The sequence below is a fragment of the Hyperoodon ampullatus genome, assembly GCF_949752795.1.
Source record: "Hyperoodon ampullatus genome assembly, chromosome: 14".
Classification (NCBI taxonomy): domain Eukaryota; kingdom Metazoa; phylum Chordata; class Mammalia; order Artiodactyla; family Ziphiidae; genus Hyperoodon; species Hyperoodon ampullatus.
This window is the reverse complement of record NC_136927.1, coordinates 66,584,452-66,612,440: the sequence shown is the minus strand read 5'-3', so window position 1 is coordinate 66,612,440 and position 27,989 is coordinate 66,584,452. Positions and strand designations below refer to the sequence as shown.

Below are 27,989 nucleotides of genomic sequence, written 5' to 3'. Positions count from 1 at the left end.
TCCCCGGGCTCCTCCTGAAACCTGGGGTGCTGGGATCCTGCCAGGCCCTCCGTGGCAGGCTGGCCCCTCACAGCACCAGCCTGCTGACACTCACTGAATATTTGTTAAATGTCGAAAAAAGGGCCAAGGACTGGGCCCAAGTCCGAGTTCTGGCATTCTCAAGTCGTCAGGACTTCAGTCTCCTGTCTCTAAAAGGGAGATGACACACGCTCATCCCTGAAGTTCCACTTCATCAGTTGTGACAACATTTGGGAAAGTGTTCGGCAAACTGTAAACCAGCCAGGCGTTCAGAGGTACCATAGATCAAGGCTTCTCCTTGGTGGCTGATTCAGGGCACGTGACAGGACCTGTGTGACCCACCCCATGCCACGTAAGGCCTCCAACTCAGTTTTCCTCAAGCTGCTTTGAAGACAAGCAGCATCTTCCTCAGGCAGCAGGAACCAGGGACTGAGAGGGGCCCGGTCCCGGTGGAAACTCTGACACACACACGGACGTTCACCGCATTTCCAGTGACTAAGGGCCACACGAAGCAGTTGGCTGGACCCCTCCTAAAATTCGTCCCGGAGCTGCTCTGACCAGACGGCCCCCGCTCCGGCCATCCCCGGCCCCACTGTCCCACTTCTCTGGGGGTGCGCCCTTCCCGCACCCCGCAGGGGAGGGACCAGCGCTCCCCCTCAGCACAGGCGACACACAGGCAGCTCAGCGTGTGGGGCCGTTTATTAACGTTTACTTCCCCAAATGACTTTTCCTCACCGGTCAGGGCCTGAAAGAACTGGGGGGTGTGGGAGGGGGCACAGACAGAAGCCAAAAGGTACACGTTGAATGTGCTGTGATGGGCTGAAAAGAGGGTGGTCTGAGATTGACAAGCCCTCCCCCATTTCAGATGCTCAGGAAGTCTGGGCCCAAGAAAACACACTCATTCAGCCAAATCCCTTCCATGTGCTGGAGGAGGATGGGGCATCACCCCAGCTGGGTCTTCCACTGGCTCTCACTCCAGGCATCTTTCAGGCCTGGCTGCTGCACTAGTGGGACCCCTAGCCCTGCAGTGGCTTTGGAACCTTGCTCTAAACAAACCGGGGAGGCCTGGCCCAGCTCCATCTGCACAAGCAGAGACAAAGAGGACTGATTAGCAGATCTGATCTGCGGGGCACAGATAATGGGAGATGGGCGGGGCTTGTCAGCATTAGATAATGACTCGAAAATGTAGTGTAAATCGACAACGTGGGTGACTAAGGGCGGGACACGAGGATTCAGTAAGAAAATGCAACTCTGTGAGCTGACCCAACTTCTGAAGAGACCTCCAAGACAGTCTCTGCTCACAGGGTGTTTTAGTCCCCTTGGCCCTAAACCATCATGGAAGCAGAAGGAAGAGGAAGTGGTGGTCTGCCCACCGGGGCCTGGGGACTATCGTGACTGTCTAGATCTCTGTGGTCAGAGGGCATCCCAGCCACCTCAGACCCTGAGCCCGGGACAAAGTGAGGGAACAGAACGTTGAGCCCCGGGAGGGCTGCCCCCAAGGCCCTTGCCCGCCCACCGGGCTCCACAGACGGCCTCTTCTACCGCTTCTTCTTGGCCTCCTTCTTGGGCCTCTTGTTTGCAGAAGGAGCAGTGGCCTTCGGCTTCCTCGTCACCTCCGCACTTCGGGGCTCAGATGGTTCTGCCTCCTGTGTGGTGACAGAAAGGAGAGTCCTGCTTAGACAAATCAAGCCTGACACCAGCAAAATGAGATCATGTCTGAGGGGACTTTGCAAACGGAAGTGTGCCGCACAGACACAAAGGATGGAAACCGTCACTGCCAGGCCCCAGGATCCACATGTTTTGGGACTGTCCCCGGGGAGCAGGTGAAGGATAAGGGAGGAGGGAGGGGAGGAGGCAGCCTTTGGAGTCTCACAGTCCTGGGGGAATCGAGGCTCCCCCAGTTCCAGTCAAGTGACCTTGTGGGCAACACCCTTCCCCTTTCTGAGCCGTGGCTTACCCACCTGTGATAATGGAAACAGTGGCGCGCAACTTGGAGGGCTGATGTGAGGAGGCAAAAATGCATGGAAAGCCCCCAGTAAGTGCAAATGCACCCCACGGCCGGCGGGCCACCGTGGGCAGGGACTGGGCAGACCTACTGTGGCTTGCTCTCCTGCCAGCCCTGCTACTCTCCTCCGCCCATTCAAGCACAGATGCCAGGGCAGGGAAGGGTGGAAAGCGCGGCCGGGCAGCCACTACACAGAGTTCTGCGGCGCCTGGCAGAGGTGCCCTGTGGGAAAGGGGAGAGGGCAGCCTCAGGGCAGAACTCCACACTCTCCCTACATCTGGGGCAGCTCTGGTTTTTATCTGTCATGTACACTGTGATTTGTTCCCTGTAAGATTTGGTTTAAACAAAGGTTCTGCTGCTGAAAAAAGGTTCAAAACCACAGAGCCAGCCCTGGCCTTCACTGAGCTGATAAAGAAAGTGGACTCTGGGGAAGGGACTCGGCCTCTCACAGCCTCACAGGCTCATGTCAGAGGAGACTCTGGAGTGGCCTCAGTCCCGTCGGGTGTCCCCTCCTCCCTGGGTGATAAATCACACTGTGCCACGGCCAGGCAGGATGTTAACAGAGTCCCATCGAGCCCAGAGAACACGAACCGCAGTCCATAGGCCTCGTCCGGCCCACAGGCAGACTTCACTTGGCCTGAAGTGTTTATTTTTAAGAATTTGAGCCAACTGGGAGATTTCCCATTCGATCTGGAGTCCTTGCTTTCCCTGAAAACTTTAAACATCCAGTGACACTGGCCCCGAACCCCCTCATGGAAGAAACGAGCTGAGCAGTGGCTGCCCCTTTACTCAGGTGCCCTGACCCCCGCCCCCGCTGTCCCCAGCACTAATAGTAAGGAAATGTTTCCGGTACTTGTGTTCTTTTATTAAAAATGGGAAAACAAATAGCAGACTAAGAATACGAGGAGGGAGCACGCTGTTTCTAGAAAAGTATTTCTTCGTGTTGGACTGGCCAGCTCCGAGCTGCCAGCTTGCCTTACTCTCTGTCCTTCCCTGCTCACCGTCAGCCCCTGGCCCCAGCCTCGAGTCTCCGTCAGACAGAAGAGGCAGGACCATGGCTGTGGAGGGGCGGTCCCCACCCAAGGCCCAGTCCAAAGGTCTGTCAGCTCCCTCTTATCGGCCATCATTGTCTGCTCTCCACCCGGCCTGCCTGCCAGCTGAGACACCAGGTGTAAAGGCCCAGCCCAGTCCCAGGCACCCATGGGGGATCTTCCCAAGATAACCAGGGGACTGGCCCCTCCCCTGGCCAGGTCTCTGATTGCGCTCTGGACTTCCCCAGCCTGTCCCCTTGTGCTGATACTGTTTTTGTAACTTGGCAAAAAAAAAAGAAAAGAAAAGAAAGAAAAGTAAAAAGTTAGCCCATTAGAAAAACAAACAGACAAAACAAAACCTCAGAGGAGCCAGTGTGTCAAGTGCACAGGCTGATGGCTGCAGAGCCCAGCAGGAAGGCTACTGTTTAAGGCAAACCCCATAGGGCACAATGCCTTTGCAGACTTTGGGAGCTGGAAACCATCCCCAGCGCAGTACCTCTGCGGCCAGTGGAAACCAGTCAGTCCCTGCATGCCCTGGGCAAACAGGGCCTGATTAGACAAAGGGTTTATGCACAGGGAACTTGCCGAGGCCCACCAGGATCTCCAGGGATGGAGCCCCCCTCTGAGCTCAAGCTGGGCGCCTCCTCTGGTTTCAGTGGGGCCAGTTCAGAATCCAGAGATGAGGACGCCCAGCTGTGTCCCCAGTGCTTCCCTTACTTCCCTTACGCCACAGACCTTCTCTCATTCACCTCATCCTTTCTGTCACCTCCCAGACCTCTCTCCTGACCCAGCTGTCTGTCAGATGACTGGAACTGGCACCTCCCAGGCACCTCCAACTCAACTGTCCCAGACGGAGCATGGCCCCACCTCCATGTGGCCTGGCCCTCCTCCCCACCCGTGGTCATAGCAACCAGGGTCCTGGCAACCCCACCCTCCCCCTCCTCCCCTCCGTCCAATCAGTCACCAAGTCCTGCTGATTAGACCTCCTCCACCTTGACCTGGCCACTCTCTTGAGCATCAAAGGCCCTACTTCACTTCCCCCACTGCCAACCAGCCTCTCTGCTCTATGCCGTGCCTTGTGCACCTGCCAAAAGAATTTTTCTAAAATGCAGATCTCCCCACCTTACACCTTCCAGTGGCTTCCATCCCCCACAGTCTCATGTCCTGCTCCTGGGATGGCAGCTTAAGGAGACCACCTCTCCAGCCTCCCCTGGGCTCTCCTCCACCCCCCACACTGGGCCAGGCCCCAGGGCTTCTGCTGCTCACCCCTAAACAAGAGGAGCACCCTTCTTTCCTTGGCCACCCAGTAAACCTTTCCCCATGGTTTGGCCCAGCCCAAGGGCTGCTACTCACTGTCTAGCCTTCCTCCTCTGCGCCTCTTCCTCTGCGCAGGTGCATCCCCTCCTCCACCCCTCCACCCCAGGCACCCAGGAACCTTACAATGCCGCTCATTTTACCTAAGCTACATGTGCTCATGATGGTCTCCCCTACTAGTCCTTGGACAGCTTCAATTGTTCCTGAATGAATGAATGAATGAATGAAAGAAAACACAAGATCTCCCATAAGCATGGGAACTTCACTGCTGTTCATCATCATGAAGATGTAACACTGTAGACTAAGCCTCACTTATCCCATAAGTAGAGAGGACACAAGCAGATTTTAAACCCAATATTCATAGCCTAAAGCATGGCTAGATATAGCCACCAATAAGAATACTAATAATAACAGCCACAACAGCTGCTAGTATTATTTACAACATGCCAGGCCCTGTGTTCTGAGGCCTGGATATATCTTATTTTTGCCTCACAAAGTGCCATAACGAGCCCCATTTGATAGACGAAAGAAGAGACACTCAGAGAGGTTATGTGACCTGCCTAAGGTCTCAGCTGGCGAGCGGCAGGGCCAGGATGAACCTAAGCTCTCAGTGGCTGTATGGTATAGCCTCTCCCGGGTTTCCTAGGGACCTCGGCGCTGATGGAAACCAAGAATTAGAGTTAACTGTGACATCTACTTTCTTCCTAGGTAGCAGCGCCTAGAAGCACAGGTGACTGTGGAATGACAACAACAGTTTGTTCCGGATCCTGCCAATGGGTCGCTCAGAACCCCCTTGCTTGTGGCAGGAGTCAGGGAAGTGGGTCAGCACTCCTCGAGTCAGGCTTTGCTCCTACAGTTGAGAGCAGCTCTCTGTGGGCGTGTGGACAGAGTACAGCCACTGAGTCATCTGAGCACATTATCTGTCTCCTCCTCACCCCAGACCTCCTCCTCTCTCCCCCAGCTCAGTTTCTGGCATCGTCACCCACCCAGTTACCCAAGCTAGACACCGCCGAGCCATCTCTGAGTTCTCGCCATTCCCTGTGTGCCTCCACATCCGATCTGTCCCCGTGGCCAGTCCACTCTGCTTTCCATGCGGCTCTCAACTCCGCCTGGTCCCCCTCTGGACACATACTACTGAGCCGGTTCAGAGCCCCCAGTCTCCTGCCTCTCCCTCCCAGGGTTTTCCTCACCACCCACCACACTGCTTTCAGAGCCTATTCTTCTAAAACGACCATCCTGACCAGTCTGTTTTCTGCTTTAAACGTGTTGCTGGTTCCCTCTTGGTATAAGACAGATTCCAAGAGCCTCCAGGTGTTCCTATTTGTATAAATCAGATTCCAAGAACCCCCGAGTGGCCTCCAGAGCTATTCCACTGCAGCCTTGGCCCTGTCCCAGGGCATGCCCTCTCATGCAGCCCACCCTGTCACTTCTGGGCTACTGGCCAGCCAGTATCTCCCAGATGCTCTGTTCTCTTTCATGCTCTGCACAGGTGCTCGGCACCTGTCACCAATCTATCTGTGCCCCGTGCATGCAGCCTCTGTGCCGGGCAGTGCAGGTAATGAAGAAAAGGATGCACACTTCATGATGTGCACCACGTGGGTGCTTCACAAACATCAGCTGCTCAGCCTCCCATCACCCTGATAAGCCCATCTCCGTGAGCCCCATTTTACAGGCAAGGAAACTGAGGCTCACCAAGACATACCAACTAACCCAGTGGGGCACATCCACCTTCCCCCCAAGGGACAGGGAAGCAAAGGCAGCTGTTACACACGTGATTCGAATGCTGGGGTCCTAGCCACACAGAGATGTAGCTCCTAATTCTTAGCTGTTAAGAATGACTCAATCAATGGCTGACTTAATCTCTCTTCAAATGCATGTGCTGGTACAAGCCAGGCAGACGGCGGACCCTGAACACTACGGCCCCACCTTTCAATCGCGCCTTCTCTGAAGCAAATTTTCAGTTCCCTCAGCAATCTCACTTTGGGGAGTAAAAGAAACCACCCCCCACTCCCCACCCCACCAGGTGGTTCTGCGGAGGTGTTCTCTGTGACGCAGGCCTCATCAATAATGAAGCAGCTCCACAGCCACTTACAAGGCCAGAAAATTGCTGCTATTCATCAGATTCAAATAATCGAATCTGTGCCACAATGCATCAAATCTCTTCCAGCAGGGAAAGCACACAGAATTTTATGATTTCCACTATACAGTTCAGTGTGTATTTGGTCCACTAAATCAGGACAAAATGTCATTCTACACAGACTGAAACTCTTCTCTCCTCTAAAATGGTCCAGGGAAAGAAGACCACTGTGCTATGCTCAGGTAGCCTCACGCACCTTGCCTCACTTGATCCTCAAGAATGGCGTGGGTCGGACATGAATGCCCTCCTATTCCAGATTGGGACACGGGCTCAGGGAGGGGGAGGCGCCCAGTGCTGAAGCTCTGGCCCGTCCTGCTGCACGCTCTTGCCCGAGGCCCTGGGCAGGGTGGGAGCTGGGAGACCTTGCGGGGCTGGGACTAGCACTGGCCTTGAGAGGAGGACAGGACTAGCTGAAACCAAGCGGGGGAGGCCGTCCATGTGGGCTCCACAAGGCGAACGGAGACAGAGTCCAGGATGCGCTTGGCAGGCGAGGAGAACTGTGATTAGAGAGAACAGCCTCGGGAGCTCATTCCAGACGCGATTCAGCACCACCGCAGGCCCTGCCCACCGGCTGGTCTGCGGCTCCGTGTGTATTCCGCCGTCTCTCCCATGAGCCGGTACACATCTCGAGACCATGTTTAGACCTTCGCCCTGCCCACCGCACAGCAGTCTCTCAAGAACTGCTTGTTAAGCAAAAAACACCCTGCCGCCCAATTCAACTGCAAACGCCTCCCAAGCTTAAAAAAAGAAACACAGGGCAGAACTGCAAAGTTGCTTCTGTGAGACCGTCTCCTGAGGTGCTGAGAATGGGTGTACACCTGCCCGAGTTACTTATTTACTACGGCAGCCTTCACTGGCAATCGGGGGTCCAGTTTAAAATCAAGACCCCCTGAACATCTAGGCCACTGCCCCGCTGCCCCCGGGAAGGCTCCATCCCTTTCAGGGCTCCAAACACTGCAGGGCTTTCTGGCTGACAGTGAAGTCTACGTGGGCGTCACACAGAAAGCCACCACTCCTGCCATCAACTCTGGTGAGCTCTCCTCTGCCGGATCACAGTGCTGGGCATCAGCTGTCTTTGTCTGCCCAGCACCCACTCTCCATCGGGGCCATGCCCTTTCCCTGTCCCATGTGGTTCTGGGGGACTCACTGTGACCACAGGAGTGGCCAGTTAAATGTGGCCTGGCCAGAAATGGACCCAATGCCCCTTCCCACCTATGGGGCAAAGTACAGACATGTGGCCAAGCCAGAGCCAAGCAGAGGTCTTCAATGAGATCTGGAAAGTGAGCATAGGCAGAGAAATGGCTTCTCTTGCTTGTAAATCATGAGCGATAAGGACACAGACTGGGGCTGCTGTATCCTCCTGACACGTGGCAAGGGCCTCAGAATGAACCCAACACTCCTAGAGAGCCAGGAGATGGAGAGACAGACAGAGCCCTGAAGACCTTGCGACCTTCTGAACCCAGGTGTGCCTTGAAATTCCCAGTTCTAAGAGCCAAAACAGTCTCTTTCTAAGGAAACTGATGGAACCCAGTTTCTGAGCTTTCAACAGAAGAGACTGAGGCAATCACGCAAAGACGGCAGGGTGGAAGTGAAGGTACCTGCCCAGGGGCTGGCATCTGGCTGGGCAGATGTGACATAAACATATGAAGACATGAGAATAGTCAACATTTAAACTACTAGGAACAACTAATTGCCCGATGAACAAATACTACCTGCTACGTGAGTCACTGCACTAAGTCAACACCCGCTTGCTTAGCGTTGACTGGAAAAGATACAAAAGAGGCTCGGGAGGAAGCTCCGGCAGGCTGTGGGGGAGGGGCAGAAGGGCTCCCGACCTTTGCTTCCTCACTACCTACTCTTCCACCCCTGGAATTTGGCTCCCGCCTCATTAAAACTGCGGCTCTCCACTTTGAGAAAAGCAATTGACTATCCTCCCAGAAAATGTGCCTAAGCATGAAAACATCACATTTTTGCACACAACTGCAGGGAGCTCACAGACTTCTGCAGTCTTTATCTAGGGATGCCCTAGGGATCTGGGAACTCCCTAGTAAGAACTTAGTTCTCCTGAAACCAAACTTTGAAGAAGAGCAGCCTGAACACAGCATCACTGTCACATTGAGCAGCCTTTCCTCCATCACTCAGCCGTTGTTGCCCAATCTCTGTGCCCGCCTTGAACCACTCGGGGGTTTTCAGGGAGACCACAGTCTCCTAGCCCTCTGCCCACTAGTCTGCCCATCTCCGAGAGAGCTAAAGGAATGGAGACCCCCAGCTTCGTCTGCACAGCACTTCTGCTCCTTTGGGAAATGACCTTCCCCTCCACCCCTAGAGGTCATACCACAGGATGCTCCCCTCCCCCACAATGGCCATAGCAGTCCCAAGCTGGGTCAGCTACAGTTCCTTCTCTAGGGAATTTGGAACTGGGACCAAGCAGAAAGGCAGCCTCCAGATGCTGCAGCTGAAGATGTAAACTTTGGGAGCTGTGAGTGGCCATGTTTCATCTTACCCCAGGGACAGTGAGCAGAGGAAGCAGGGCAAGAGAAGTGAGAGACGGGAGATGAACAGAAGGGGAGGCAGAGGGGATGCAGACGGTGAGTGAGGGGGCCCCTGGTGCCCACTCCCTCCAGAGGCCCAGCTGCATCCCTGCTCTGGGAGAGCACCCGCATCTTTTCAGTACCTCTACATTGCACAGAAACTACCTCAAGGTTGGGCGTGCCCCAAGTTCAGGCCTTCCCTGAATCTTCATTTCCCTTGAAAAGCTTAGCAACTCATTCTTAGGGTTTCAAGAAATAATACTACGTTGGTTAAAATAATTCCCAGGTCTCCCTCCCCAAATTCTCACTGGCTCTTCCTTTCCCATTTGGATGTCATGCTATTATTACAAACTTAACACACGTATAACTGAATACCTCCTGTCCTCCCCAAATTGGTTTGTGCTTCAGGGAAATTCCAGTCTAAGGACCAGACCAGTGGCTACATAACAGAATCACCTGGGCACTTTAAGAAAACACTGATCCAAGGCTTCAGAGAACAGCTGAAACAGATTCTCTATAGGTATAGCCCAGGCCTTTGAAAATTCCCCAGGTGGGTGCAGCCAGATAGAGAAACATACACCAGCCCAAGAACAGGCAATTCACGCTACCACTCCCCAGTCCCTCGCTCAAGGCAGACATCAATGAGTAATTTCTTTACTCTGGAGCCTAGAAGCAGCCCCAGAATCCTTTCCACCATGGCCACCATACAAACAATCAGACTGGGCATGAGAGATGAAACACAGCTGCATCCTGGAATAGACAGAAACAGTACAAGGATCTACCATCTTATATTTTAGAACCTAGCCTACAAGAAAATGCTCGGATTAAGTGTGACCCAGGCCTCAATCAGGCTCAAACAAATGTTTTTCTCAGGTCTTAGTTTAATGAGGTGTCAATGAGAAAATGTTCTCATTTGGCTTAGGATTCTAGGGACTTTGGTTTTAATTTTATGAATTAGTTCTTGCTCCTACTATGGAAAAGAAAGGGGGTGGGGTGGGAAGCATTTGTATGTGTTCCTTTTTTTCCTCCCTGATTACCCCCAAAAGAGCTTTCAAATAATCTGCTAAGTATTGAAATACTGAAGTCATAAACTAGTTGCAAAAAATCAGCTCACTAGAACAACAGGAAAGACATTCTTTTGCTTTTCAAAGCCTTTCCCATCATCTGGAGCCTAAAATATTATCTTCTGACCCAAAAAGCCACTAATAAACCTTGCTTCTATAGGCTAAGCAAGAGGGGTGATTTTGCCCTAAGTGAAGTGACAGAGAGAAAGATTGTTCTCTGGATCCACCTTCTCCCACCTCCTTGCCACCTTCCACTTTCAGGGACCTCCCTCCTGCCCTTAGGCTGCCTAGAGCCCCCACAGCTGTCCCCCCTCTGCCATAAGAGCTCCCCAGCCCCAAGTTAAAATCCCTTTCTTTTTCCCTCCCCATCCAAATTCCAAACCCAGCTTGCTACTAAGCACAACCTCTAAGCACAGTCTTAGCACTCACCCTCTCTTTGTAAGACTGTTTATACACACAGAATACTGTTTTTCCTTTCCATTTATTTATTAGTTCGAGGGGTGAGAAAAGGCTGCCTTATGGGGGCATGCAGAGGAAAGCTGGCAGTAGAATCCCTGAATAATTGAGGACCATTTGCTGGCATGGTGCATCAATAAAAAGTTAAATTAATGGTACTGTATTTTTTGCTACTGATCCATTGAAAAACTAACAAACAAAAACAGAAACAAAAACAAAAAAATGTAATACAGTAACCTTCAGTTACAAAGACAATTCACTTGTGTGAGCCTTACTCCTCTAAACTTCAAGATAAATGAAAATGAGATATTCTGTACCACACTTATATTTTAAGAGATGAGGCTGTTGATATCAAAACCAGACAAAGATATCACAAATAAAGAAAATTACAGGCCAATATCACTGATGAACATAGATGCAAAAATCCTCAACAAAGTATTAGCAAACCAAATCCAACAATACATTAAAAGCATCATACACCATGATCAAGTGGGATTTATCCCAGGGATGCAAGGATTTTTCAATATCTGCAAATCAATCAATGTGACACACCATATTAACAAATTGAAGGAGAAAAACCATATGACCATCTCAACAGATGCAGAGAAAGCTTTTGACAAAATTCAACATCCATATATGATAAAAAACTCTCCAGAAAGTGGGCACAGAGGGGACATAACTCAACCTCATAAAGGTCATATATGACAAACCCACAACTAATGTCATACTCAATGGTGAAAAGCTGAAAGCAGTTCCTCTAAGATCAGGAACAAGACAAGGATGCCCACTCTCGCCACTTTTATCCAACATAGTATTGGAAGTCCTAGCCACAGCAATCAGACTAGAAAAAGAAATAAAAGGAATCCACATTAGAAAAGAAGAAGTAAAACTGTCACTGTTTGCAGAAGACATGATACTATAGATAGAAAATCCTAACGACACCACCAGAAAACTGCTAGAGCTCATCAATGAATCTGATAAAGTTGCAGGATACAAAATTAATACACAGAAATCTGTTGTATTTCTATACACTAACAATGAACTAACAGAAAGAGAAATTAAGTATTGTTATCCCATTTCCCATCACATCAAAAAGAATAAAGTGGGCTTCCCTGGTGGTGCAGTGGTTGAGAGTCCGCCTGCTGATGCAGGGAACACGGGTTTGTGCCCTGGTCCGGGAGGATCCCACATGCCGCGGAGCAGCTGGGCCCGTGAGCCATGGCCGCTGAGCCTGCGCGTCTGGAGGCTGCGCTCCTCAACGGGAGAGGCCACAACAGTGAGAGGCCCATGTACCGCAAAAAAAAAAAAAAAAGAATAAAGTATCTAAGAATAAACCTACCTAAGGAGGTAAAAGACCTATACTTGGAAAACTATAAGACACTGATAAAAGAGATGGAAGATGACACAACTGATGGAAAGATAACCCATGCTCTTGGATCGGAAGAATTAATATTGTTAAAATGATCATATTACCCAAGGCAATCTACAGAATCAATGAAATCAAACTACCATTCTTCACAGAACTAGAACAAATAATTTTAAAACTTGCATGGCAACACAAAAGACCCCAAATAGCCAAAACAATCTTGAGAAAAAAGAACAGAGCTGGAGGAATCACACTCCCTGACTTCAGACTATACTACAAAACTGCGGTAATTAAAACAGTATGGTAATGGCACAAAAAGAGCCACATAGATCAATGGAACAGAACAGAGAGCCTAGAAATAAACCCACACTCTTATGGTCAATTAATTTACGACAAAGAAGGCAAGAATATATACAGGGACAAGACAATTTCTTCAATAAATGCTGCTGGGAAAACTGGGCAGCTACATGTAAAGGAATGAAATTAGAGCATTCTCTAACTCCATATACAAAAATAAACTAAGAATGGCTGAAAGACCTAAATGTAACATGGGAAACTGTAAAACTTCTAGAGGAAAACACAGGCAGAACATTCTTTGACATAAATTATAGCAATATTTTTTTACATCTGTCTCCTAAAGCAAAGGAAATAAAAGCAAAAATAAACAAATGAGACCTAATTAAACTTAAAAGCTTTTGCACAGCAAAGGAAACCATCAACAAAATGAAAAGACAACCTACTGAATGGGAGAAAATATTTGCAAATGATATAACCAATAAGGGGTTAATATCCAAAATATATAAACAGCTCATACAACTCAACATCAACAAAATAAACAACCTGATTAAATGGGCACATTTTTCCAAAGAGGACATGCAAATGGCTAACAGACATATGAAAAGATACTCAACATCACTAATCATCACAGAAATGCAAATCAAAACCACAATGAGATATCACCTCACACCTGTCAGAATGGCTATCATCAAAAAGAACACACACACAAAGAAGAAAAAAAAAAGGATACAAATGACAAATGTTGGCAAGGATGTGGAGAAATGGGAACACTTGTACACTCTTTGTGGAAATGTAAATTGGCCACTGTGGAAAACGGTATGGAGGTTTTCTCAAAAAAATGAAAACATAACTACCGTACAACCCAGCAATGCCACTCCTAGGTATATATCCAAAAAAAAAAAAAAAACCCATTAATTTGAAAAGATACATGCACCCCAGTGTTCACAGCAGTATTATTTACAATTGCCAACATATGGAAGCAACCTAACTGTCCATCAATAGATGAATGGATAAAGATGTGGTATATAAAATATATATGATGGAATACTACTCAGCCCTGAGAAAGAATGAAATTTTGCCATTCACAACAACATGCACAGACCTGGAGGGTATTTCGCTAAATGAAATACGTCAGACAGAGATAGACAAATACTATATGATATCACTTATATATGGAATCTAAAAAATAAAACTAGTGAATATAACAGAAAAGAAGCAGACCCACAGATACAGAGAACAAACTAGCAGTTACCAGTAGGAAGAGGGAAGAAGGGGGGGCAAGTTAGGGGTAGGGGATTAAGAAGTACAACCTATTATGTATAAAATAAATAAGCTACAAGGATATATTGTACAACACAGGGAATATAGCCAATATTTTATAATAACTATAAATGGAGTATAACCTCTAAACACTGTGAATCACTATGTTGTACCCCTGTAACTTATATAATATTGTACATCAACTATACTTCAATAAAAAAGTAATAATAAAAAAATTATAAAAGATGAGGTTGTTGTCCAAAATTAACCTCTAAATGTCTAAACAGAAGGGCTGGCTGGGGGGGGGCGGGAGGGAGAAGCATACTGTTGAGCCCTTTGTCAACCCCCTGCCTTCAAAGACCTCAACCTAAGATGTCACTAAAATCCTCAGAGATCAGTAAAGGGCACCTCTTTTTCTGAAAGTTTGATAAATGGACCTGGGCCTCTATGGCTGGCCTCAAAGGGTTAAGAATACAACAGAAGGTGAGCTGTGGCTCTCCGTAAGACCACACACTTCTGAATACATCTCTGCCTGTAAAACAAGAACATTCACCACCTCACTCCCTCGGGACTCTTGGCAGGCTTCATCAGTGGCCAATGACAATAAAAATTTTTGTTATTTATAATGCCCAGCAGCACGCTGCATCTGTGAGGACAGAGCCACAGAGCACAAAGATTACGTCTTTAGAGTGTGATACAATTGTGGGCAGAAAAACTCCAATCACGACCTCCTTCTCAAAACCCCAAAATAAGAAATGTAGATGGAACAGAACAATCCAGAGCCCACATGCCTATCTATGTTTACCAAGGTTTTCCCCACCTTTGCTGGCTGTTCTTTCCTGCTGGTTCCCTGAATGCTGGAGCTCCTCAAGGCTCTCCCCATCTTATTCCACATTCCCTTTTAAGAGACCTCCTCCTCTCTCATGGCTTTAATTACATCTTATTGACTCTCAAGCATTGATCAACACTCAGCACAGACCCTCCTCCTGATACAGACCAGCAGATGCAACTACTTACTTGATAGAATCACCTGGACATCTTAAAGGCACCTGTTTAAAACTGAACCCAGCATGCTCCTTCCCCATCCCCACTCCAAGCCTGCCCCTTTGCCAGGGTTCCTCCCAGTTACACCAGCAGGATCTCTGGTACATAGTCATCTCCAGATAGGTATCTTCAGAATATACTGTATATCGTTAAGTAAAAAAAGAAACATGTAAAACTGTGTTTAGTAGGATGCTACCTTTTGTGCATCAAAGGGAGAAAATAAATGAATAAATAAATATCAGGCACACATACTCATTTGCGTACTTCTTCAAAAAGAAACAAAGGAGGGATAAATCAAAATAAAAATGGTTGCCTATCAAGGGAGAAAGGGAAAAGGGTAGAAGATATTGAGATTAAAGGAAACTTCTGTGACTCTATCCTGTTATGTAGTTTTAACTTTGGGAAATGTTGTATATAAAAGTTTTATATAATTTTTAAATTAAATCAAAAGGAAAAATCTCTAAAAATTAAAAACAAATTGAGGCAAATTAATGTATGTCATGGTGGGAGTATACTTCTGTGAAGAAAAGACTTTACTAAACATAGTACTCTGAATTATGGGACATATTTTGGGGCCCAAAAAGAACCACAAAGAAATCATAAATTTCACTCTGAGTCTTATTGTTAGTAGAGAAAAAAAACACATAATTATTTGAAAACTGTAATAAGTATGCTGTAGATGTGCAGAATAGAGTTTACATTAAAAAAAAAAGAAAGAAAAGAAAACGGCTATCCTTAGAAAAGCCAGCTTGCAAGGGTGGTCTTTGGCTGGCATCTGGGAAACTGGATTTTGGGTGGTTCCCACAATTCCCAGAACTGATAAGAATGGTTCACTATGGGACTTCCCTGGCAGTCCAGTGGTCAAGACTTTGCCTTCCAATGCAGGGGGTATGGGTTCGATCCCTGGTCAGGGAGCTAAGATCCCACATGCCTTGTGGCCAAAAAACCAAAACATAAAACAGAAGCAATACTGTAACAAATTCAATAAAGACTTTAAAAATGGTCCACATCAAAAAAAAAAAAAATCTAAAAAAAAAGAATGGCTCACTATGCCTAACCTGTTTGTGGAAACAATATGGTTTATGCTGAATACCTGCTTTCTTGCTGGAAGTCTGGAATTTTGGTTTGTGCTAGGCAGAGGGTGCTTATGTGACCTGTCCCCAGTAAAACCCTAGGCAATGAGTCTCTAATGGGTTTCCTTGGTAGACAATATTTCATACAACTTGATGGGGTTCCCACTGAAAATCAAAGCTTTATTGGTCAAGATTGGAGGTTGCTAGAGCCCAAACTCACTATTATGAACACTAATAAAGGGTAAAAAGAACCAAGCGTTTATCCTGCCTTTTACTATGAACAGCATTTCAGAGTAACCATATAGGCATGAGGAAAAGGTCTTCTTCATTGAAGAATTCCAGCTAATAAAGGCCGAAGGAAATAATGGATCTAAGCAATGATCAGTGGATGCTAAAACCATTTAGGTGAAAGAGTTATAAAATGAAGATTTTATAACAGAGGGATCAGCTATGATCACCTGAACCCACAGATATCTTAGAATCTCTGTGTGACAACCAGACACCAAGTGCTGACTGATGACATGGAATAAGGACACAGCAGGGCTTCCCTGGTGGCTCAGTGGTTGAGAGTCCGCCTGCCGATGCAGGGGACATGGGTTTGTGCCCCGGTCCGGGAAGATCCCACATGCCGCGGAGCAGCTGGGCCCGTGAGCCATGGCCGCTGAGCCTGCGCGTCCGGAGCCTGTGCTCCGCAACGGGAGAGGCCACAACAGTGAGAGGCCCGCATACCGCAAAAAAAAAAAAAAAAAAAAAAAGAAGGACACAGCACTAGCTATGAGGTGTTCTCACTAAACAACTTGATCTGAATCGAATCAAGCCTCTAAACTGAATTTCTTGTTGATAGGAGATATGGGGAACAAGGAAACATGTCAAATGACACCACAGAGAAGCAATCAGCCAAGTCCTGGATGTGGATGTGGCAGATGACAATGACCTGCTTTCTCCAGCAAACCAAGGTCGTGAGAAAATTGGGAGTGGGGTGGTGGAAGGAGGGTTCAGAGCTACAGAATACAGAGACCTATAGAACAAGAGTCAAAACAACAAAAAAGTCAATCTGATCATGTCACTCTCTTCCTTAAAACCCCTGGGGACCCGCCACTCCTCTGGCTGTTCTCATTGTGTCCTTTCTGTGCTCTGGCCACAGTTACCTGCATTCAGTTCCTAGACCATTCCTTCATTCCTCGGGTCCTTACACACACAGTTCCCTCTCCTTGGGGGAGGGGGAACAACCCAGCCCCTGCCCCAGTGTAAGATTAGGTCCTTCCCCCTTGTTATACACCCTCACAGTACTCTGTACTTCTCAGGGAAACATGTGTATTTGTTTCATATCTGCCCTTCTCCCAAAGACCAGAAGCTCCTTGAGGGCACACACCACATCTTTCAGCAGAGTCTGACACACAGTAAGTATGTGCTAAATAAAAATCTGCTTAACGCACATGTGAACAAATAAGGTATGAACCATATGGCCCAATGCCACCAGGTGGGAATTTAGGGACACTCTAAATCAATAAAGCCCCGTGTAATCCCTGCTAGTCTTCATTGCTGTGATATCTATTTTCAGTACCTAGAACCCAGTCTGAGGAGCGGAGGCTCACAGGGAAGGACTCACCGCCTCGTGGGACTTGGGAATGGGTACAATGATGGCCAGTACACAGATGAGCTGGAAGATGGCCCCCAGGAAGAGTCCATATCGCAGCAGGTTCTCCAGGAATGTGGGTTCAGGCACCTCGGGAGGGGAGAAGTCCAGGTCGGAGGCCATGGCCCCAGCTGCCTGCTGCCCGAGGTCCCCTCCGATTCACCACTCTCCAGAGCCAACTTCTAAATGCAAAGAGTTAATGTCATGTTTCTACAACTGACGTTTAAATGGTTTCACTTCCACAAACACACCCACATACATACAAGAATATATAAAGCAACTGCGATGAAATGTTAACATGGAGAGTCATTGGACCATTCTTTCAACTTTTTTGTATGTTTGAAATTTTTCCAAAAATGAATAAATGCAAACATTTCAACAAAAATCTCAAATCAACATACATTTGCTGAAGGCCTGCTCTGTTTCAGGTTTTATTTATTTGTTCATTTATACATCCAGTCATTCATTCAGCAAATACTTATTGAACATCAAGCACTGAAGAGTAAAACAGACAAATCCCTGCTCTCTCGGGGCCTACCTCTCAGGACAGAGGCGGACAAAGAACACATCCAGATGGGACATGCCATCTAGTGATAACTGTTTTGAAAAAAGCTTCAGAAGGGCATAATTTTATTTTGTATAGGGTGACAGGAAGGGCCTCTCTGAAGAAGAGACAGGAATGACGTGACAGAGAAAGGAAGTATGAGACTGAGCCAGTGGAGAATCTCAGGGAAGCATATTCCAGGAAGAGAGAAAAGCAAGTGTAGAGGCCTCAGGGCAGGGATATGAGGCCAAAATGGCCAGAGGGGCGTACAGGAGGGAGAGTAGAAGAAGGTAAGATCAGAAGGAGTGGTGACTGACCTTGTAGGACCCTAACACTTCTGATTTGATTGGGTAAAATGTAAAGCCACAGAAGGGTTTTGGGCAGAAAAGTGACATAATCTGATTTACACTTTTTTTTTTTGGCCATGCCACATGGCTTGTGGGATCTTAGTTCCCCGACCAGGGACCGAACCCAGGCCCCTGGCAGTGGAAGCACAGAGTCCTAACCACTGGACCACCGGGGAATTCCCTGATTGACATTTTAAACGGGGTGTGGGGGGGTGCAGAGTGGACATAGGGAGACCAGTGAGGGAGCTACTACCAGTAACCCAAATAAGAGATGCTGGGAACATGGATGACAGGGGCAGTGGTGGCCAGTGGTGGCAGGTCTGGCCTCAACCCACCTCTCTAGCCTCTCACTTCACCAGAGTCTCCCACTCCTAATACCATGGTCAAGCTGAAAGACCTGCCTGTAATTCTCCAAGAGCACTGAGCTCTTTCAAATTCTGGGCCTCTACCCAAGTGGCACACTCTGCCAAGAATGCCCTTTCCCATTACGACTGCTTGGCGAAGCCCCTACTCTACCTCCAAGGCTGAGCTCAGGCCCCCCCCCCAGCATGCCTTTCTTACTGCCCTCCTCCTACCCTGGTAGGACTGAACTGCTCCCCCTCTACCACAGCACCCACAAGTGGCTTCCTTTGGCCCACCCCAATGAGAAAGGGGAAAACTTACTTGGGAACCAGGCCCACCTGACTCCAAAGCCCTAGGTGTTTTCAGGGATCTGTGCCACAAGGCAACTTTCCACTAAATCTGAGTTGTCCAATATGGTGGCCCTGAGCCACATGTGGCTATGGAGAGTTGAAACACACGTAGTCCAAACTGAGATAGCTGTTCAGTTAGGTCCACACTCAATTTAGAAGATAGTATGAACATAAGAATGTATCAATAGGGCTTCCCTGGTGGCACAGTGGTTAAGAATCCACCTGCCAATGCAGGGGAATGGGTTCGAGCCCTAGACCTGGAAGATCCCACATGACACAGAGCAACTAAGCCCGTGTGCCACAACTACTGAAGCCCACACGCCTAGAGCCCACACTCTGCAAAAAGAGAAGCCACCGCAATGAGAAGCCTGTGCACCGCAATGAAGAGTAGCCCCTGCTCGCCGCAAATACAGAAAGCCCGTGCGTGGCAACAAAGACCCAATGCAGCCAAAAATAAATAAAAATAAAAATAAATTAATTTAAAAAAAAGAACATATCAATAAAATATCTCATTAACAGTATTTTATACTGACTGCATGTTGAAATAATATACTGGGTTAAATAAATTATTAATTTCATCCGATGCTGAAAAAGAACTAAGCTGGAGGATTCATTTTCTGATTTCAAGACTTAGTATAAAGCTACAATAATCAAAACAGTGTGATACTGGCATAAGGATCTAGGCCAATGGAATGGAATGAAGAGCCCAGAAGTAAATCCTCACATATATAGTCAACTTATTTCTGAACAAGGGTGCCAAGACCATCCAATGGGGAAGGATAGTCTTGTCAAGAAATAGGGCTGGGAAAATTGGATATCCACATGCAAAAGAATGAACTGAACCTTTATCTTACACCGTATACAAAAATTAACTCAAAATGGATCAAAGAACTAAACTTAAGAGCTAAAACTATTAAACTTATAGAAGAAAACATAGGAGGAGTCTTCACGACGTTGGATTTGGCAACGACTTCTTAGATGTGACACCAAACCACAGGCAACAAAAGAAAAAATAAATTGGACTTCATCAGAATTAAAAACTTTTGTGTATCAAAGGGCACTATCAAGAGAGTGAAAAGACATACTGGAAAACAGTTTGGCAATTTCTAAAAAAGTTAAACGTAGAATTACCATATGATCCAGCAATTCCACCCCTAAGTATATATCCAACAGAACTGAAAGCATGGACTCAGATACTTGTACACCAATGTTCACAGCTACACTATTCACAGTAGCCAGAAGATGGAAACAACCAAGAGTCTATCAACAGATGAATGGATAAACGAAATGTGGTATAGACAAAGGACAAACAACATTCAGGTACTAAAATGAATGAAATTCTGATACATGCTACATGGATGAACCTTGAAAACATGCTAAATGAAATAAGTCTGACAGAAAAGGACAAGTATTGTATGATCCCACTCATTAGGTACCTAGAATCGGCAAATTCGTAGAGACAGAAATTAGAATATAGGTAACAGGGGCTGGAGGAGGGGCAATAGGGAGTCATTGTTTAATGAGTACAGAGTTTCAGTCTGGAATGATGAAAAAGTTCTGGAAACAGTGGTGATGGTTACACACACTGTACACTTAAAAATGGTTAAAATGGGCTTCCCTGGTGGCACAGTGGTTGAGAGTCCGCCTGCCGATGCAGGGGACACGGGTTCGTGCCCCGGTCCGGGAAGAACCCACATGCCGCGGAGCGGCTGGGCCCGTGAGCCATGGCCGCTGGGCCTGCGCGTCCGGAGCCTGTGCTCCGCAACGGGAGAGGCCGCAACAGGGAGAGGCCCGCGTACCGCAAAAAACAAACAAACAAACAAAACAAAACGTTAAAATGGTAAATTTTATGTTATGGATATTTTACCACACACACATACAAATTGTACCTGTTTCTTTTTACTTTCTAAACGTGGCTACTAGAAAATTTTAAATTACCCACATGGCCTGCATTATATTCCTATGGATGGCTCTGGGCTAAGACACTATCCTAAAACCTTCCTCCACTTCGGCTCTGCGGCTTCATTGCTTTGCAACATTTTTCCAACACGAAGGAGGAGTGACTAAAGGATGACCAAAAACAACCTTCCAAGTGAACAGACTGGGGTTTGTGCAAATGCGCATTTGTCTACCTTTCAACCTAGTCATTTAGGAAGGTGATGTGCCCGAGCCGACAAGGTGGCCACTGTTTCCCACCACTTCTGTCTCCTTTGCGAATGGCTTTCAAAGCCTGAGGCTCATTGTTTTTCCCCCCCAAAATCCTCAGAGCTGGCAGATCTTCATCCTCCCAGGAAGGATTTGATTTCTGGAAGGAACCCAACATCATCTGGATCCAAGTGTGGTGAATCAGGTGGAGCCTCAAGCCCAGGAATACCATTTTTGGTCAAATACAAGGTTATGACGCTCAGACCCTAGGCAGATTGTTTGGGGTGGCTCAGAAACTGGCCCTGAAGTGAATTCCAAGGCTGCTGCAAGAACAGCTTTACTGGAGGAAACGTACAGCCCAGACAGGACACTATATCCTGACACCATGTGAATAGCAAGGTATAAAAAAGTTCTCTCATTTCTTCACAGTTGCACCTCATAAATATACACTTTTTAAAAATGCCCTTGGCCCTAAACTTTACATTTAAGGCTGTAACAAGCTTAGTGGGCTTATCAATACTTAGATTTATTAGTGTTACTCACAGCAACATTGTTAAGAATATTTGTAGTACAATAAAAACATGGGGCCAAGAGTCAGGCGGGGGAGGGGCACAAACCCTGCTTCTATCAGCAATTAGCTACACTTTGGGCCAATCTCTTAACCTCCTACAGACTTGATGTTCTCAGGAGCCAAACAACAACAATAATATCTATTCAACGCTATAATGCATTTAGGCTTTTTTTTTTTAATGGCAATTAGGCAATATAACAAGAGCCATAAAAGTGATTATATCCTTTGACTGAATAACTCACTTCCTAGAATCTACAGTAAGGAAACAATTCAAAAGAAGAAAAAGGCTTCAGGTACAAAAAAGTTCATGGCACTGCTATTCATAATACTGAAAAGCAGGAAGCAACTGAAGTGTCCAACAATAAAGAAGCAGTTAACCCAATTATGGTACATCATGGGATATTCCCCGTTGGCTAAAATGGCAAGTATCAGGTCAGCAGAAAGTCTTTGCAAAATTATATTAAATGAAAAAAGAAAATAATTACATAAACACTGACTGCAGCCATGTATAAACTATGATTTCACTGGCTAAAGATCAAAAGAGGCCATAAGAAAGTGTAAATAGTTGCTGTTAAAGTGTAGGGCTCATAAGTTTTCATTGTGGGGGGAATATCACTGAAAAAAACTGAATACAATCTAAAAGAAAAATCCATGCCTATCTACTCCTCTCACAAGGCTTTTATAGGGTCTAATGAAATGCTGCCCAAGAGAACTTTCTGCAATGATGGAAATGTTCTATACTTCTGTTCTCCAATATGGTAGCCACCAGCCCCATGTGGCTATTAAGCACTTAAATGAGGCTTAAGGAACTGAATTTTTCATTTTCATTTTACTTTATTTATAAATAGTTGCATGTGGCTAGAGGACTCCCACATTGGACAGCGCAGGTACAACCAGAGGGTGGTTGTAATAAAGTTCTGGAAAACATAAAATGCTCTATACATCTTGTGTCTGCTTTACAACTCCTGTCTAATCTTCTCTGTACCCCTATGCTTTACTTCCCAGTCTGCTGGCCAGGATTTCTGGGTTTTCCTTGCCTGAATACAGAAGTCACAAGAGTCCTACTCATCCTTCAGCTCCCAACAAGGCGGCTCTTATCCCCCAGACTCCTTGACAGGCTTTGCTCCCCACACCCCACCCCTGACACTGTCACAGCAGTAGCAGTAAGCGAATCATTTGCCAGATGTGCACAGCACTTTACAGTCAGCATCTCATTCATTTCACAACCACTCTGGGAGGCGGGTATTACTAATAAGGATGAGGAAACCGAGGCTTGGGAGAGGTTACGTGACCTACCCTGGGATTACTTGGCTGAGAAGTGGCAAAGTTAGGATTCAAACTGGCTGGTGGGTACGACTGAAACTTAGCTGGTGGTCAATGGTTTTCGAACTGCAGGCTGTGGCCAATTTGTGAGCCATGGAAACCATTAAGGGGGCTGCAGCTGACATTTTTTCCTCTTCAATTTTATTAACCAGTACTTATAATTAATTAAGTAAATGACAATAGAAAATATCATATCAGTAAGGGTGAGTATTGTGTTCTGAAGCTATTTTTTTTTAACCAGTTATATCCATCTACATCCAAGCAAGGATGTTCTGGGTCAAAATTCAAAATGTATTTCTTATTGTTTGAGAAATACTACACAGTCTAATGTTTTTACCCGCTCCACTATAAGCTACTGGACAGCAGGGACCCAGGGTCCATCTTGAGTTTCTTCCAGGGCCTGACTCAGATATTTGGTAACTGATGAAACCTATGGTTGTTTCCCACCTTTAAAGTAAGAGCAGATGTCCCAACCAACAGCCTCATTTAACAAGGAGGAGGGGGAGTGGAGAGGCACGGTGCTTGCTGAGGCTCTACCAGTGAGTCAGGGCAACACTGAACATCCCGCTAGGTCTCTAACCCTGTGATGCTCCAGACTTGCTCTTTTAAGAGCAAAGGTTTTTACACATGGGGGGAAACTCATACTCCCACCAGAATTTCATAAAAAGTACAGAGCCATTTATTATCAAACACAGCAAATAATTTCATAATGTTATCAGACCCCTTGAGGCTCATCTGTGAATGCCAGATACCAGTGGTCTGAAGCATTCATTCACTGGACACATATTTACTGAGCATCATTCTAGGTCCTGCCATGGAGTTTTCATCCAATCAGAGGCACTCAAACACACACATATAGATATGTAATGGCAGCAGTATTATCAGAAATATAAATAGGGAGATAAGGGGTGCTATTTTATATGAGGTAGTCGGGGAAAGGCCTCTCTGAGAAGGTGTCATTTCAGCAGAGGCAAGAAAAAAGTGAAAGAACAAGTCATTTCAATTCCTGTTAGGTACCCCAAGGTGAAGAAACAGCAAAGGATAAGGTCCTGAGGCAGGAATGAACTTTATGACCAAAGAGAAGAGAGTAGAGTGAGCAGCTGTGTAGGACCAGTAGAACACTGGGTCAAAGGGGAGCCACTGGAAGGTTCTTAGCAAAGAAACAACATGATCTGACTCATTTTTAAATGGTCCCTGTGGCTGCTGTGTTGAGAACAGAATGTAGAGGGGCAAGAGTGGAAATAGGGAAGCCAGTTAAGAGGCTACTATATAATAGTCAAAAAGACACACTTGCACCAGGTAGCAGTACAGGCGGTAAATTCTCAGGTTGTAGATATATTTTGAAGAGAGGGCCAACAAGATTTCTGAGATGAAATCTGAACGAGAGAAATTAAAAATAAGACCTGAAGGTGAAACTATTCTGTATGATACTGTAATGGTGAATACAAGACATTAAGCATTTGTCAAAACCCATAGAACTGGACTTCCCTGGGGTCCAGTGATTAAGAATCTGCCTTCCAATGAAGGGGACGCGGGTTCGATCCCTGGTCAGGGAACTAAGATCCCACATGCTGCAGGGCAACTAAGCCTGTGCAACACAACTAGAGAAGCCTGCGCCCTGCAACTAGAGAAGCCCGTACACCACAACGAAGAGCCTGCATGCTGCAACTAAGACCCAGCAAACTTTACAGCACAAAGAGTAAACTTTAATGTACATGAATTTAAAAAAAATCATTTAGGTATCCAGGATGGAATGCAGAATGTGACATTCTGAATCTAAATGTATTAGAAATGGATGAAGCGATTTCACTGAAGGGGTAGGGGGAACCAGGTGCTGACCTCAGTAACTTTGGAAACGGATGGAGTTTGTAAGACTAAAGGCAAAAGGAACTGTATATGTCACTGTACTGTAGTTAATAAAGTTGTTTCCCACATGGGATATAGGTTACCAATTCTGAAACAACTATACATGTACACTGGAATTGAACAATTAAGTAAATGGATGGTAGATGGTGGGAGCTAGGTTTGTTACAGTTGGAGTAGAAGGTTACAGTTAAGCCAGAGGAGGCTAGAATGATCCATGTGAAATGGACGAGTGTTGCAGACATCAGTATAAACTCATATTTAGATTAATATAGATACAGAAGGCTACATATTTATATATATACATATATGTGTGTGTGTGTGTATGTATATATATATATATATATATATATATATATGTAGAGAGGGAGAGGAGAGGGAGATTAGTCTACACACATACATCTCTTGCTCTTTTGCTGAGAGAGTCTAGAAACATGGGCATACCAGTAGCAGTGAGCACACCTAGCACCCAGATCTTGGTGTCTGATACCATTCTCCAATAAAAGGAACCAGGGCTCCTGGGAGAAATGGTTAACTCTAGGACTGAAGCAGGAAATACACAAGATGAACCTGTAACAGGAAGTAAGGAAGTGTTCAAAAAAAACCAAAACACATTGATCGGGGCATGTCAAAGGGATATAGAAGCCACTTCAAAGAGCTCCCAATCGCCAAAGCCAGAACAATTTGGACAACAAAATAAATTAAGTAGTACTGGATTATAACCCAAAGTATGAAAAGAAATATCCAAGACTATACTAATATAAATGATTTAATAAATACACAAATTTCCCATGGAGAATTTCAAATAATTTATGTAGATAATCTGTCTTAAAGTGTGACGTATAATTCCACACTCCTTAAGCATGGGCTGTGCGTAATGACTTCCTTCCAAGAGTACAATATGGAAAAGTGGGGGAAGGGGAGTAACTTTACAGTGGAAGAACTTGACTACCTCAAGCTAGTGATCTGGGTTAACATCAACTGTGGTAACTTATATTGAAAGTATATACCCTTGATGTGATATGATGAGAATGGCACTTTACCTTGTGGTCTTCCTCTCCCAAACCTATAACTCCAATCTCATCATAAGAAAAACACCAGACAAATCCCAGATGAGGGTCATTTTACAAGATATCTGACCAGTAATACTCAAAACTGTCAAGTTTATCTAAACCAGGAAAGTCTGAGGAACTATCACAGTCCTAGAAGCCTCAGGAGACACGACTAAATGTAATGTGGGATCCTGGAACAGAAAAAGGACATTAGGAGAAAAGTGAGCAAATGTGAAGAGATCATGGACTTTAGTTAATAATAATTTACTGATATCAGTTCATTAATTGTGACAAAAGTATTATACTACTGTAAAATATTAATAATAGGGAAAACTGTGTGGGAGATATATGGGAACTCACTGCAGCATCTTCACAATAATTTTGTAAATCTAAAATTGTTCTCGGGACGTCCCTGGTGGCGCAGAGGTTAAGAATCCGCCTGCCAACGCAGGGAACATGGGTTCGAGCCCTGGTCCGGGAAGATTCCACATGCCGCGGAGCAACTAAGCCTGTGCGCCACAACTACTGAGCCTGCGCTCTAGAGCCCGCAAGCCACAACTACTGAGCCTGCACTCTAGAGCCCCTGTGCCACAACTACTGAGCCTGCGCTCTAGAGCCCGCAAGCCACAACTACTGAGCCTGCACTCTAGAGCCCCTGTGCCACAACTACTGAAGCCCGCACGCCTAGAGCCCGCGCTCCACAACAAGAGAAGCCACCGCAATGAGAAGCCCACGCACCACAAAGAAGAGTAGCCCCCACTCGCCGCAACTAGAGAAAGCCCACACGTAGCAACGAAGACTCAACACAGCCCCCCAAAAAATAAAAATAAATAAAATAAATTAATAATAAATAAATAAAATAGTTCTCAAATAAAAAGTTTGTTGGAAAAAAAGTCACTATTTCAAAATAAATAAATAACCCCTAAGACATGTATAGCTGTCCAGACTTAGCAAATAGAAACTAAGTCTTCTCTTAGATTGAAAGAAGCAGATTCCAAGGATGTTGGTAGGGGATCCTTGGCTTCTAATGAAGTGATTTAAAAATTCTGTCCTGAGAATTCAAAGGAAACAGACTGGGGAACAGAAAATCAGTGTCAGGAATTACTGCCTTACAGCCATGGGCTGTATACCCAGACCTGTCCCATTACAACAAATTCCCAAAAACTGCTCAAAACTGGGTTAGAATTTTGTCCTGTGGAAAGGTAAGCCATCTCCTAGAGCAGTCAAAACTGGCAGCCAGTAGGCTGAAGCTAGTGGGCAGATGTCCTACAAAATGTAATTATTAAATCCGAATTTGTTGCCACCACTTAAAAAGTGAGGTTTCACATACTCATTTCCCACTTCCCTTTAAAAGAAATAAATCAGTGAACATGCACTGTGCATTTACTAAGCGCCTTGCATTCACCAACTCATTTAATCCTCAGATTAACCCTATGCGCCCATTTTACAGAGGAGGAAACTGAGAACCAGAGAGGCAACCAGAGCTCGCCCACGGTTACATAGCAATAGGCGTACACTCAGGGGTCAAACCCCAGCCAGACTGACTCCAGGGCTCTGGCTCCTCCTAAAGCTCCGTCAGTGGGAAGAAAGGCCAGGTCACAACTGTGAGGAGCACCGGGTTCTGGCCCTGCTCAGAACTAAAGCGCTGAGGGACAGCAAGACAGGCTCTCCGCCCCACTGGGACTCAAACTCCCCTCCCAAGTAACTTCCGAAAGAGCGACCCAGGAAGTTATTTACGCCGCGCACGGAGTGGCCCCCGGGCCGGCAGAACAGCGCCGCTCGCGGCGCCCGAGCTTAAGCCCCTCTCCGTACCTCAGCACCTGCGACTCCAACCCGCCCCGAAGCCCGGTGACCGGCCACGGCATCACCGCACTCACCTCCAGCGCCGCCGCACCGCGCCCCCGGAAGTGGTTCCTTGCGACCTCGGTCCCGGAAGTGACGCTCCTGAGCAACCAGCGAGCTCAGCTCCGACCGCCCTCGTTGCTACGGTTGGTGGATCCGGGCCGCTGGGCTTTGTCAGACCTTTGTCCGACCTTTGTCCCAACCCAGTGGGTTTGAGCTTGAAGGAGAGGACTACGGAAGTGAGATCCAGACACCGTCGATTCTTCAAGCCCCTTTATCACAGCCCATTTCAGCAAATGTTTATACACATTTATAAAAGCCTTTTTTTTTTGAAGTAGATCTATAATGTTGTGTAAGTTTCAGGTGTACGGCAGAGAT

General features: G+C 46.4%; 1 protein-coding gene across 2 annotated transcripts; it reads right to left on the bottom strand.

Annotated features, from left to right (window-relative positions):
- Positions 1-699: 699 nt before the first annotated feature.
- Positions 700-27,666, bottom strand: MANBAL (mannosidase beta like). Of its 2 annotated transcripts, none has more exons than XM_079720096.1 (3): positions 27,647-27,666; positions 17,206-17,414; positions 700-1,664 (listed from the first exon to the last, which is right to left on the bottom strand). In XM_079720096.1, exons 2-3 carry the CDS (start codon positions 17,353-17,355, stop codon positions 1,557-1,559), a joined length of 258 nt encoding a protein of 85 aa, XP_079576222.1. In that variant the 5' UTR covers positions 17,356-17,414; positions 27,647-27,666; the 3' UTR covers positions 700-1,556. The 2 variants fall into 2 exon arrangements, with proteins under 2 accessions (XP_079576222.1, XP_079576221.1); XM_079720095.1 differs by lacking the exon at positions 27,647-27,666 and adding an exon at positions 27,582-27,634.
- Between the last annotated feature and the right edge of the window lie 323 nt (positions 27,667-27,989).